This window comes from Misgurnus anguillicaudatus, chromosome 6 (assembly GCF_027580225.2).
Source record: "Misgurnus anguillicaudatus chromosome 6, ASM2758022v2, whole genome shotgun sequence".
In the NCBI taxonomy this organism is placed as follows: domain Eukaryota; kingdom Metazoa; phylum Chordata; class Actinopteri; order Cypriniformes; family Cobitidae; genus Misgurnus; species Misgurnus anguillicaudatus.
In genome coordinates, this window is record NC_073342.2 from 3,051,731 (window position 1) to 3,066,984 (window position 15,254).

General features: G+C 42.4%; 1 protein-coding gene across 5 annotated transcripts in view; it reads left to right on the top strand.

The window, feature by feature from the left end:
* Positions 1-15,254, top strand: part of ano3 (anoctamin 3) — a 96,658-nt gene that overhangs the window by 57,181 nt on the left and 24,223 nt on the right. For all 5 annotated transcript variants that reach the window (XM_055192858.2, XM_055192860.2, XM_055192861.2 and 2 more), the window contains one exon: positions 5,321-5,461. In XM_055192858.2, the coding sequence (XP_055048833.2) occupies positions 5,321-5,461 (141 nt within the window). The remainder of the gene's footprint in view (positions 1-5,320; positions 5,462-15,254) is intronic.

The window sequence follows — 15,254 nt, forward strand, 5'->3', positions numbered from 1 at the left end:
GAGATGTCATAGCACTCATACCCTTCAGTTCTCCTCCAGATGACCAGATGTTGGTCGCTACATTGGAGGGGGAGCCTCTCCTCTCTGCAGACTCAGACGTGCTGCCACCCTTGCGCAGGTTGCCTGTGTCCACAGCGCCTCGCCCCAAGGCCTTTCTGGAGGTGCATGGGCCATGGGGAACTAACTAGGTCGTGAATGCACCTTTTACTGCCAGAAATAGACCTAGTAACCCCCCACCAGCCTCGTCTGTGGGGTGCCTAGGGATACAATTCGGGAGCATGGTCAGTCACAATGCAACTGCATCCTTCCACCACTGCCACCTGGCTGCATAAACCGTGTCTGCCTCTCACGGGCTGTCACTACCAGCTTGACAGGCTGCTCACCTCTGCTCTGCACACTGTGGCATTACTGCAGGTCCTTCAGGCTAAAGTCTGAAACATCTGCACAAGGCTGGTCCAGGCTGGTCAACAGTTTTAAGGAACTGAGCACTGCAACTGACCTCACACTACGAATGATGGTGGTGACAACGCAAACTGGTCCATTATGGTGGTCCAACAAAGTCATATTTGGCTGTGTCCATTATAGTGGTCCAACAAAGCCATCTTCGGCTGTGCCCATTATGGTGGCCCAAGAGGGCCATCTTTGGCTGTGACCATTATGGTAGCCAGAAAGGCAAGCTTAAGGCCTTCTCTTAATTGGCTTGTCACCAAGGGTGTCGCCTGCATGCCCCCAGCCTAAGCTGCACTGAGGTGCCGGACGTGAGTAGGACACTCAGCCCCTCCAGCCTCTGCCAAACCTTGCAAAAAATGCAAGGGCAAGCGGCCCTGAGATGGGCGACCTTGAAACAGTGTAGGCTGCTGAGTTGGTGTAGGGCCAGGTAGAGAATCTTTCATTTTTTTGTTTCGCTGCTGGCTTTCAGCCGACAGTACCCAAATTTTCATGAAGAGCAGTTTTTCCTTTCTTCTACAGGTCTTCAGAGGACCTCAGGTGCTGTGGGAGGCGCATAACTGACCCCTCCTCCCTCTTCTCTCTCACCAGCGGACATGACTTTATGTCCGATGAACCCAACAAGGTATCTTCACGATCCATTGGTCAAACTCTGTCAGGTGAGTGCCATATCACACACACTCAGCCCTGCTTGTGCACTACTGTGTATACATCTGGGCACGGTTCCTGAGAGCCTGGTTAAAGTTACCCAGTCCATCGCATTGGCTCATTTCCACTATCAGACTCTGCTATGCAAATCAGTTTGCCCAGCGTGCACCCAAGTTCTCCCACATCCACTTCGCTTCAGTGAAAGTTGCAGATGGCCACATCCTGCATGCAGAAATCATGGTCCTGCTGGCAAAAGACAGCCCTTACTTTATAGCACCCAAGAGAGACAGTGGGTTATAACCGATCCTGGATCTGTGCTCATTAAAACGTGCACTTGACAAAATGCTGTTCAAACTGTTGACACAGAAACACATTTTTAATGCATCCATCCCCAAAATTGGTTTTGCACCCATCAATCTGAAGGACGTACTTTCATGTGTCGATTCTGCCCCGAATCAGGCCATTCTGCAGTTTACGTTCGAGGGGTAAGCTTATTAGTAAAAGTTTTGCCCTTTCGGCTCATCCTGTCTCACAGCAACCTTCATGAAGATGAGGAGCATGGCGTTCGCATTTTAAAACACCTTGACTGGCTCATTGTGTGGCACACTATCGAGAGCAACTATGCGATTACGGGGACCTTGTGCTCAGGCACCTGTTCAGGTCAACTGGGAGAAGACCAAACTCTGCCCCATTCTGAGGATTTCTTATCTTGGTATGATATTGGATTCGGTCTAAAAAGCGGCACGCCCCACGAAGGAAAGTGTACAGTCAATGCTTAACTGCTTGAATTCATTAAATGCAGGACAGCAGCCCACTCAGGTTATTTTAGAGGCTCCAGGGGCATATGACAGCTCTGGCGGCAATGACTCCACTTGGGCTGCTCCATATAAGACTGCTTTAGTACTGGCTTTGGGCACCATTTAAGTATATTTTGCTGCAATCTCTGCCCACCATGACCCTATAGCAGGGAGGTTGGTCAGTCAGCACAACCTTTCTTAGGGGTGCAGGGGTTTTAATTCACCTCAGCCCCTCTCTGTACCCTCTTGGGACTTGTCTTGTCTTCTGAAACCACTCTAGGACTCCCCCTTTGGACATTGTAGTCAGTCAAGCTCAGTCAGAAAACTTGATCCTAATCCTGGTCCATGATCCTGGTTGCATTGGCTTTGATAAAAAGGGTAGGAGACCTGCATGTTCTTTCGGTCAATGACTCGTGACTAGAGTTTGGTCCCACTGACTTCACTGAGACCCTGGCTCGGCTATAGGCACAAGGTTCCCACAGACATTTGTAGAGCTACAGGATGGTCAACACAACTTGTTAACTGTTAACTAGGTTCTTTAGTGTTCGTGCTGGGACCTTTCCTCCAGTTTTCTCACCTCAAACAGGTATTAGCACAAAGAGCATCTGGCACCAGCCTTTTATTAGCTGAATTCTTGAAAACCTATGTAAGGCTTGGTGTCCATATTAGCGACCCCTAGGGGATTCCAGATGTGTAATGTCCACAGAGTAAAAACTAAGCCCATGTTTTCCCTTAAGCAGAATCACCTCTGCGGTCTCTTCACCGCTGTAGTCTCATTAAATCCACCCCATAGACCTTGATATGCAGTAAAACTTCTCTGCATAGGGCCCTGTCCCTGGAAGGGGAACATTCATGGCACTTTGGTAGGGATTCCCACTTTGTTTGTCATCTACCTGACTTCGAATTGACCAACTGAAAGGGAACGTCTCGGTTACGGATGTAACCCTCATTCCCTAAAGAAAGGGGACGGAGATGTCATGTCCCGTCACCATGGTTACTGTACCACTGATTATGCAGTGCACCTGTTGCTTATTTATATTCGCCTGGCCGGGCGTTGCCAGCAGATGCAAATACTCCATGCCAATATTCATTGGCTCTTTCTAGATACAAAAAGCAAATTGGTCTCTCTAAGAGAATTCCTAATCGTCATCATCAACGTGACGTCTCCATTACCTTTCTTCAGGGAGTGAGGGTTACATCCATAACTGAGACGTTTAATTATCAGACTTGAATGTTTCGTACTGCTCAAATTATATTACTTTTTCATAATTATTATTTTTTGAATATTGCATACAGTATAGTAAAATTTGTAAAATACTATATTATACTATACTGTAATGAGTACTACTGTGTATTGTAGTATGTACAGTTTTGATAGAAATAATTCAGGAACAATCACAAGATTAACATTAGCCTATTTTTTTTGTTTTTAATTGCATGTTGTGTAGACTGTATATATACAGTTGTGTTCAAAATTATTCAACCCCAACTGAAATTGATTGTTTTGGCCGGTTTGACATTGATTTTGATCATTCAGTCATCCTGCTTACAATTACATCAAAGAGGCATGTGTAGGTCAGACAAATATAACATAACATTTATAATGAAATAACCACAAATGTCTTTTCTGTGCTCACATCATTATCAGTTTTATTCAACCCCCAAGTGACATTCAATCTTAGTACTTAGTACAACATCCTTTTACAGTTAAAACAGCTTTTAAACGTGAAGCATAGCTTGACACAAGTGTCTTGCAGCGATCTACGGGTATCTTCGCCCATTCATCATGGGCAAAAGCCTCCAGTTCAGTCACATTCTTAGGCTTGCGCACTGCAACTGCTTTCTTTAAGTCCCACCAGAGGTTCTCAATCGGATTTAAGTCTGGTGACTGCGATGGCCACTTCAAAATGTTCCAGCCTTTTTTCTGCAACCATGCTCTAGTGGATTTGGAGGTATGCTTGGGATCATTGTCCTGTTGAAAGGTCCAACGTCTCCCAAGCCTCAGGTTTGTGACGGACTGCAACACATTGTCATCCAATATCTCCTGGTACTGAAGAGAATTCATGGTACCTTGCACACGCTGAAGTTTCCCTGTACCTGCAGAAGCAAAACAGCCCCAAAGCATGATTGACCCCCCACCATGCTTCACAGTAGGCAAGGTGTTCTTTTCTTCATAGGCCTTGTTTTTCCTCCTCCAAACATAGCGTTGATCCATGGGCCCAAACAGTTCTAATTTTGTTTCATCAGTCCACAGAACACTATCCCAAAACTTCTGTGGTTTGTCCACATGACTTTTGGCATACTGCAGTCGACTCTTCTTATTCTTTGGAGACAGCAAGGGGGTGCGCCTGGGAGTTCTGGCATGGAGGCCTTCAGTACGCAGGGTGCGCCGTATTGTCTGAGCAGAAACTTCAGTACCCACATCTGACAAATCTTTTCTCAGTTCCTCAGCAGTCACACGGGGACTTTTTTCCACTCTACGCTTCAGATAGCACACAGCAGTCGCAGTTAGCATTTTTTTTCTGCCACGACCAGGAAGCGTTTCAACAGTGCCCTTTGCCTTGAATTTGCGAATGATGCTTCCTATGGTGTCTCTTGGTATGTTTAACATCTTTGCAATCTTCTTATAGCCATTGCCCTTCCTGTGAAGATTAATCACCTCTTCTCTTGTCTTCCTGGACCATTCTTTTGACTTCACCATGTTTGTAACCACACCAGTAAATGTTTAGAAGGAGTTAGTATCACAGTCATTTTAAAGCTGCCTAATTGGTGCTTATTAGGCTTTATTGCTGTTCCCTGACATCCATAGGTGTTTTCAATACCTGATTGAAAACACTTCAATGAACCTCTGTTCTTCAGAGTGGTAGTTCTTTAAGGGGTTGAATAATTGTGTCAATGAAGAATTCACAAAAGAAACATTTACTACTATATTACAAAACCAATTGATGTCATTTTAGTTGCATATGGTTCTTTAAGAAGTCATTGTAGGATTTCATTCTGAATACAATTACAAATGTACACTAAATTCCCTAAAACCCTTAACAGCATTGGGGGGTTGAATAATTTTGAACACAACTGTATATTGTATACAGAAATTGTAAGTGTTGTATGATATAATGCTTGTTCTGAACATATGGAACATAGGTGATACTTAATTATAGTTCATGATCTGAAAAGTCTGAGAATTACTTCTGTATACAATCCTTGTGCTATATTTGGTTTTCACATTGTTGACACACCTTAAAGAGATTCATATACAGTATGTGTTGTCAATAGATGCTTCTTGTCAAGGCCTCTGGGCTAAACATGTCATTTAAGTCATGTGACTTTACACCTCTGGACTGTATATGTCTAGGAAAGCAGATGTTGCTGCATATTTAGTCATGACAGTTGAATATATATGAACCATATATTGTTTTCTTATAAAGGAGGAGCTACGGCCCCAGTTTGAAGCCAAATACTCACGGAAGGAGAGAGTAAACCCCATCTCAGGAAAACCAGAACCCTTCCAGCCCTTCACAGACAAATTCAGCCGGCTTATGGTGTCTGTTTCGGGAATCTTCTTTATGGTAGGATAATGTGTTCAGTTCGCCATAATACAAGATTTTAAATGTTCTGCAACAGATAATGCTTACAGTATGTGATGATTGGAAAAAAGTGAATGATAAGACTCCTACTCAACTAAAAGTGATGCTCCAGGGAATAATGGATATTACCCCATGATTTACTTAACCTCATGTCATTTTTTAAACAAACATAATCAGATTTAAATACTAGAAAAAAATTTGGCTTTTCCAAGCTTTATAATGGTACCAAACAAGGACCAAGAAAACCTCTAACTTTGAAACCTAAAAAAGTACATCCGTTCTTCAAAAGATAATCCAAATTGCTCCAAGGGGATAATAAAGGCATTTTTGAGGGTAAACATAAGAAACGGAGGGGTTACTTGAGTGTAACCTTGTTCCCTGAAAAAGCGGAACGAGATGCTGCGCTGCTAAGCGCTATGGGGAAACGTCTTTATTGTTGACCAGCTGAATATAGTGTGCAAACACGTCAATGAAATTGACCCGGAGCTATATAGCCTCGGTTGATGACGACATCACAGCGCACCCGATGCGAGGCTATAAAATAGATGAGCACCAGCTGTGTCATCAGATCTTTTGTTTGAAGACCAGTCCTGGGACATCTACTGTACGGCAAGACAGCGCAGCATCTCGTTCCGCTTTTTCAGGGAACAAGGTTACACTCAAGTAACCCCTCCGTTCCCTATCTAAAGCTTTACTCGATGCTGCGCTGCTAAGCGCTATGGGGAACGACAATACCCACGCTGCCGTGCTTGGAGATGTCTGGACCCCTTACGGATGTGTAAGTGTGTGCACAAGGACCGCAAGGAAAACTCAGACATAAACAACCAATCTAAAAATAGTGGATGTGTGCGGAAAGGATTCTCCTGCCGCCTCACAAACATCTATAAGAAGGCACCCCTTCCTAATAAATAGCAGTGGGGGATACCCCTTTATGGAAAAATGGTTTAGACAGCAGCTTGAGATGTTGACTCGAGGACATGAGACCCTGGAGTGACATGAGCAACCAAGCTATAAAATCTTATGAATGTATGCGGAGAGAACCAGCCCTCCGCATCACAAACGCTCTGTAAAGAGGCACCCCTTACTAAAAGTAGCAGTGGGGATACCCCTTTATGGAAAAATGGCATAGACATCAGCTTGAGATGTTGACTCGAGGACAGGCAATCCTGGAGTGACATGAGCATCCAAGCTATAAAATCTTATGAATGTATGCGGAGAGGACCAGCCCGCCGCATCACATACGCTCTGCAAGGAGGCCCCTTTTACTAAAGCAGTAGAAGAGGCTACTCCCCTGGTGGAGTGAGCTCTCAGACCTGCTGGCGAGACTCGACCGCGCGCCTCAAAGGCAAGAGCAATGGCATCCCTAACCCAATGTGATATGGACTGCCTGGTGGCCGCAGCACCTCTGTTGCGGCCCCCCAAAACAACTGCTCTGACTTACGCCACTGGCTAGTGCGGTGGACATAAGTCTGAAGAGCACGGACTGGACACAATCTGTGGTATAACTCCTGCTCCGGCGTTGTGAACGGCAGAGGGCAGAAAGTCTCAAGAATGACCGGATGTGCAGCCAAAAAGGGAACCAAGTAATCAGGATAAGGATATAAAATCAACTTCACCATTCCTGGGGCAAAATCTAGACAGGATGGCGAGATCGCCAGAGCCTGCAAATCCCCAATTCTTTTTAAAGAAGTTATCGCCATTAGAACAACCGTCTTTAGTGTCAGAAGTCTATCAGATGCTGACTCTAGAGGTTCAAAGGGGGGTCTGAACCAGACCCTCAAGGACTATAACTAGGTCCCACGAAGGAATCTTAGTTCTTGCTGTAGGCCTCAATCGTTGGATGCCTCCCGAGCGGCGCCTCGTCCACCAAAGCGTGGCAAGCCGAAAAAGCGGCCACATAAAACCTGAGAGTGGATGGGCATAAGCTGCTGACAGCTTTTCTTGCAGAAAACTCAGAACTGTAGCAAACTGGCAGTTAACAGGATCTGCATTATGTGTCATGCACCCTGCTTCAAAGACACCCCATTTAAAGGCATAATTCTTTCTAGTGGAAGGAGCCCTAGCACTCAAAATAGTGTCAATAACATCAGGCGACAAACCTGTGTCCCTCAGTTGGTACCCTTAGGAGCCAAACATGGAGATTCCACAGGTCGGGCCTGAGATGCATTATCATATGAGACAGAAGGCCCCTCCTCTCCGGACTCGCCCATGGCGAGCCGTTGAGGAGAGATATTATCTCTAAAGAACCATACTCTGTTCGCAGTGCTATCAGAAAGAGGCAAGAGCCTTGCTGGCAAACTCTGGCTAGAACCTGCGGGAGCAGCGCCACTGGAGGAAACGCATAAAGGCGTTTGACCGGCCATGTGTGCGCCATTGCGTCCAGACCCGGGGGGGCTGGGGGACTCAGAGAGAAGTAAATGAGACATTGCGCTATCTGAAAAGAGGCCAAGAGGTCCACTCCTCTCTGTATAAACAGGTCCATATCTGAGACACTATGTCTGGGTGGGGTTACCATTCCCCAGTCGATAATGTCTGCCTGGACAGTAAATCTGCTCCTACATACAGGTTTCCCGGGATGTACACTGTTCTGAGTGACAGGGACTTGTCCTGAGCCCAGAGAAAAATCTGCCTCGCTATCTTGCTCAGATTGCGCGAGCGCCGACCTCCCTGGTGACTTATGTATGAGACTGTCGCGGTGTTGTCCACCCGCACTAGGACATGACAGCTTTTCAGTTGGCGGAGAAAGTATTTCAGGGCCAGAAATACAGCCGTCAGCTCTAGGCAATTGATGTGCCAACTGAGCTGATGACCCTCCCATTCCCCTTGAGCTGGACGACCATCTAAGGTCGCACCCCAGCCCGTCAGGGAGGCGTCTGTCATTAGCAGTTTGCGATGACAAGTCGCTCAGAGAGTGGGACCCAAGGCAACAAACCAGGGCCCTTGGATAAAACCCTCCGGCTCTGAGTCACAACTGAAACGGCGTCATATGCAACAGCCCCAAAGGAATCACCATGGATGCTGATGCCATAAACCCTTATATCCTCTGATATTATTTCACAGTGAGATCCTGGCCTAGCCTGACTCTGCTCAGGGTATGCTGAATGGTTGCAATTTGTGCGGGAGGCATTGTAATCGAATCCCAAACTATCCCTAAGTAAGTCGTTCTCTGGGCATGAGAAAGAACGCATTTCTTGGGGTTGAGTCTCAACCCTAGAGAAAGTAGATGTGCTAACACAATGTCCTTGTGTTGGAGCGCCACCTCTCGCGATTTTGCTAGTATTAGCCAATTGTCCATGTAATTTAAAATGCGGATGCCACGGAGTCTCAATGAAGCCAGTGCTGCATCCATACATTTTGTGTATGTGTGGGGTAATAAAGCTAGGCCGAATGGAAGAACCAGGAAGTATCTGCTGTAATAGCCTGACTGGAAGGGGAACATGTTCTATGGCCCCTTTCATCAGTAGAGTTGGTATTTCTAGCAACAGTACGTGTGTTCGTTCCGGTCTTACGGAAGTGAATATCACGCCATTGAAGTGCGGAGGACGACGAATAAATTGGATTATGTATCCTAAGTGTACTGTGCTTATTACCCAAGCAGAAACGCCTGGCAGGAGTTTCCACGCTGCCAGACTCTCTGATAATGGTATTAATTTTATTACTTCCTCTTAGGGGAATGCTAAAAACCCTGCACGGGGGGCCTTTAACATTGAAGACAGAGGACCTTTAACATTACGCTGGAAACCGCCCGCACTCATCAGACTGTATAAAGCCATGACCGCATGCTCCTCCCACAAACACACAAAACAGTTAAGTGTGTGTGTCGTCCTTCGCCATAAAGCGAAAACAAACACGACTTAGACTGCTCGTGACTCTTCTTACTCATATTTTCCTTTTAACTTAAACTCCTTTAAAATCGGAAAGAGAGAAAGTCTGCACTCTATCTTGTTGGAATCTAACTCCTAACAAAGATCTCAAGTGAAGTTCAAAAGGTAAGAAAGAGATTTTCATTTCAGTGTAGCACACACACATTCAGTAGTTGGTCTGAAAATAAAAAGACCTGATGACACAGCTGGTGCTCATCTATTTACCTCCGGGTCAATTTCATTGACGTGTTTGCACACTATATTCAGCTGGTCAACAATAAAGACGTTTCCCCATAGCGCTTAGCAGCACAGCATCGAGTAAAGCTTTTGATAGGGAACTCAGAATTTATAAGAAAGATATCCACATTCAAAACTTTATAAACTACAATCAAGAAAATAAACTAATTGTCCAAAAATCCCCATGGTTTTCAATAAAAATTCTTTCATAATTTTCTAGGCTTCCTTTTCACAAATCATGATTTATGATTGTTTTTGTGTGCACTCTACAAGTTTGCATTTGCCATTCATTTGCCACACGACTCTTTGTAACTTAAATGTTTAGTTACATGTGGTATTCAGGGGTGTAGGTCGCAAGGCGTGTGGGGGGGGGTCATCAGAGGTAACCCCCAATAATCAAAAATAGCCATAAAAACCCTTCCAATATTTATACAACAAATAAATGCCATTACATGAAAAAGGTTACACACAAGCAGGATAGTTGTTTTCCCGAATATCAGCGAGATTGCAGATGTGCAATGTATTTTGCATCATGAGTGAACAAGAAGTGCTTCATGAAATATCAGAGTATAAAAATACTCTTACCGCTTTATTTTTAGCTCCATTTAAAGTGAGTCTCATCTTTTTGGAACATTTCATCAGCTATGTCAGTAGAATTCCACCCACGGTGATCGAAACACAGCAAATAAACAAAGCCACATCAGTGTTTTGTGTCGTTGATTTGGGTAAGTCATTGATTCATAAAGAAAGTAGCTGATTTTAGAATTGAGTACTAGCAAATTTTGTCACTTGCTTTGTTCTTGAATCAACCAGCTGTTTGAACAAATCAGTTGAATGAATGACTGACTCATGACAAAAATCTTGTTGACCCCTACTGACTGCTTTTAGTTTGTTAAGTGTAATTTATATGAATGGCCTGCGGGGATCTGATCCACTGCTGACTGACTCCAAGGACGAGCCAATGAGCAAGCCAATGAGACATGTGACTTGACCTCAAGCTGCTTGGCGGTTTATATTATAACAATGGTCGCCTAAACTCAAAATACATTGTGAAAAAAACTTGACTGAAGTGGTTATCGAACCCGGATCTACCACGCAGCAGGCCTAATGCACTACTGCTGCACCACCGTTTGGTGATGTGATAGGCACACCAAAGTAAACTTTGGCAAGATAAATGTGTAGTCAAGGTAAAAAAAAATGTTCGGGCGCCAGACACAGAAAACGAAATGGATAACAGACAAAAAAAATATATATATATAAACCAAAATAAGAAAATGGAGTTCCCACTAGCGGTCTCTGGTCATCACGTTCCAAGCCCTGTGCCGGAAACCGACCGTGTCACGCACGTTTGCAGGTTTTTTAAGGCACAAATGAGTATCGCGTGTCAGCCGACCCCAACATTGGTGGATAAGCGGCGTTTCCGAACAGTCTTCAGTCTTCAGAACAGCACACGACAGTTGGTCTGGAAGTGCCACGTTTCAGTCACACACCAGACATACACGTGAAACAGCTGATTGACACGCAGCCGTCTTTCCACCATAACCTCACTCATACGCAAACTTCCTGTGTAGACAAACGGATGACGCTTCTGATGCAGGTACGACATGCCCCTCTTAAATACAACTTCCTTCCGTCGTTAATTGACACACTCCACCCAGAAACACGCTAAAAGTGAAAGTAACCAATGCTGTGGGACAGATTCTCTTGTTTGCCACAATATAGGCCACTATCACCGTGTCTGTACAAACTAACACGTGTTTTCCCTGCTTTTGAAACGTTTTTATTCATGAAAATAAACTGTAAATTTAGAAATTGCCCTGAATTTTCATTTCCAGTTTAAATTTCCTATTAAAAATGCTATTATACTAATATTTTGTTTTAATGGTAACGTCAATCCATTATTTGATACTGATACAAAGGAGAAGGCACAAGCATACATAAAGATTTTATTTAAGATTTCATTTTTATGTGCAGCTATTGCTCACCTGAATCAACCTTCACACTTTGCTGTTATTGATGGAATCAGCATTTTGTAAAGGTTGTCCACTGGGCTGCGCATATATAAGCGTGAAACCTCCAGCACTATATTGGCCAGTGTTTCAGTGTTTTATTGCCCAACCTCTGATAATGCTGACATAAGAAAGAGACAATTAGGAGCTGTCATTGAGAACTTCAAGTAGCCAAGGTTATATGTAATATGCTGTTTTAAAGAGACACTCCACTTTTTTTGAAAATAGACTCATTTTCCATCTACCATAGAGTTGCAGTGATTTTGACACGGGCACCATACACAGGATACTAGAGGTTTCACCTCAAGTGTGGGTGTGTCAGAAACAGAGATGTAAAAGTACAAGTGCTCTATCAAAAAAGTGACTTGAGTAGAAGTTGAAGTGCTCTTTAAGCACAGCACTTGAGTGGAAGTAGTAAAGTATTAAACATGTTTTGTACTTAAGTATTGCAAGTAATTTTTAAAAAAATATACTACTCAAGTACTGAAAGTAAAAGTACAAGTATTGTGTAATGTAGTTATTAAAGAAAACAGTCAAAAGTTTGAATATAATATTGTTTATATTATTTCAAATGTTTAAGCTAAAGGACACTCACAATTCCTTTAGCTGTAGCAGGAGTACAAGCAGGGGCGTCATGCACCAATTTTTTTTAAGGGGGCACAGTGTGCAAAGCTCACAGAAATTTGTGCATACACATAGATCAAACTAATTATATTATAGAGCTTTCAGTCTTTTCCATGGCACTTACATTTCTAACATTCTAAACGCCCCTGCCATAGTGCAAAAACCTCCAAAATAAAAGTGTTGACTAACTTTCATATCAAATACTATTCAATCGGATTAATGACATATTGGCAGTGGTGGACGAATTACACAAATCGTGTACTTGAGTAAAAGTAAAGATACCCAGGGTAAAATATTACTCAAGTAAAAGTAGAAGTACTTGCTTAAAATTTTTACTTGAGTAAAAGTACAAAAGTATCTGCCTCAAAATGTACTTAAGTACAAAAGTACTGTGATTTATTATGGCCGTATCATTTTTGTCACAAAACTCAAATTATCTTAAATAACTCTCTTGGCTAACCAATCAATTAATAGAAGGACATTAATAAATCAGACACTGATGTCTATTAAAATTATCATAAGCCTAAAACCTAAAAACCAAAAAAAACTTGACTTAAGCACAGGTTCACAATAGTTTTCAAAACATTAAATACATAACGTTATCTAGAAATCAGTCTCCGTTTCTTTGACAAATAAAACAAGCCTTACAGAATATAATTTCAGAAACATTTCATATGCTTTAGCATGTCATATGTATATTGTAATACATAATTAAATGTATTTATATATTTTGGAAGCAAAACGTTTGAAAATATTAATAACAATCTCAGTTAATAGGGAGCACTCCAATCCACCTGCCTGTTTAAGAATAGTCTACTCATTTTCAATATTAAAATATGTTATTACCTTAACTAAGAATTGTTGATACATCCCTCTATCATCTGTGTGCGTGCACGTAAGCGCTGGAGCGCGCTGCTACACTTCGATAGCATTTAGCTTAGCCCCATTCATTCAATGGCACCACCCAGAGACAAAGCTAGAAGTGACCAAACACATCAACGTTTCCCCCATTTAAGACGAGCAGCTACACGAGCAAGTTTGGTGGTACAAAACAAAACGTAGCGCTTTTCCAAGCGGATTCAAAAGAGGAACTATATGGCGTTATAGCACTTTTGGGAGTACTTCTCCTGAAATATCCACTCCCCTTCTCCCTCTCATAATGGGAGAGGGAGAGTGTTACTGCGCCGAGTCGAAGTACTCACAAAAGTGCCGTTCCGCCACACAATATAGTCCCCCTTCCAAATCCGCTCAGAAAAGCGCCACGCCCCATTCTGTACCACCAAACTTTTTCGTACAACCACTCGTCCCAAATAGGAAAAACGCTGATGTGTTTGGTCACTTCTAACTTTATCTCTGAGTGGTACCATTGAATGAATGGGGCTAAGCTAAATGCTATCGAAGTGTAGCAGCGCGCTCCAGTGCTTACGTGCACACACACAGATGACAGAGGGATGTATTAACAATTCTTAGTTAAGGTAATAACATATTTTAATATTGAAAATGAGTAGACTATTCTTTAAGCATCATACACTGCATGGCTAGTCAAAATGTCATTTATATTTTACAACAGTGTTGATAGTGATTAATTGTCATTTCAAAATAACAGAGCACTGAGCTTCAAATACAATGAACTTAAGTGAAACAGGTAACTATACGGCTAAAAATAGCTTCAGCCTGCATAGCTTAAAGTTCATTCATGATAACGTCGTATACACAATTAACAGTTTTCTGCAAGCTACTGTTAAGATTGCTCATTTAAAAATATAACCAGAATAAAAATGGCTTACCTCTACGCGTTTCCTTAGATTTGAAAGCGGAGTACTCTTTTAAAACGAAATAGCACAGTTTCAAGGCAGGCAGAGAAGACACGAAGGACTCGTTCTTTTATTCGAGGACTTAAAAAAACTCGCGTAAATAAGGCCATTGTTGTTGTGACGGGTCAGTTATCTCCTCTGTTGTTTTTACATGCAGTTTCATTCTCCAAACGATGCATTGGCTGGCTGCTGCACTCGCGTGACTCGCGTAGCTTACGTGAAACAGCGCGGCAACCAAAACAAGTTGAAAACGAAGCGCATGCTGTACCCTGATTGGTGGTTTGACGCATCACGTGTGCATCTTAGTTTTTTGTGCAGCTTTAGTTTGCCCAGTTACGTTTTTTATCCACTGATAAATAAAAAGTAACGACCGATTTTTTAAAATGTAGTGAAGTAAAAAGTAAGATATTTGACTTTAAAATGTAGTAAAGTAAAAGTAAAAGTCTCCCAAAATAAAAGTACTTGAGTAAAGTACAGATACGCGAAAAAACTACTTAAGTACAGTAACGAATTACATTTACTTCGTTACTGTTCACCACTGCATATTGGCATCATATTTACATCTGAAACGGCATGTGTCCTATTTACGTTTTGTTTAATGACTTGTTTAATTCTGTCATTAATGCATTTTTCACAACAACTGGCAAAAATTCTTCGTACAAGAAGGCCATTCTCAAATAACGAATCTATAACCACATATGTGTACAAACTCCACCAATCTGTACAAAATCATACTACGATTGCACGGATGTACACTTACTGACAAGAATACGGAAGCAATGCAAATAAAAAACAACAACAATAGAACAATAGAAATCATGGTTATTTAAAATGCTTTTCAAATAATTCTTAACTAAGTACAACTCCAGCAACACATAAACTAAAACAAGATAATATCAAAACAAAACATACTATGACATCCCTTCACAAATCTTGTCACGACAACCGCCAAAACCACTAAACACACAATAAAGACTTTTAAATGATGTGATAGATAGAGCACACATATCCAACTAAAACACTAAATAAAACTCTTAGTATAACAGAGCTAAATGCAAAAACAAGTCTTACCTTTTGTCATCGTGCAGTTTTTATTCCACAAGTGGACAAAAATGCGTGCAACAATTCCCAGTGGAAGAGAACATGTTTATTTATCCACAGTGCAAATCATTACTTCTGGAATATGCAATATGCAAAGCGCGAGTTTGTTTAAATGTTAAAAATACAG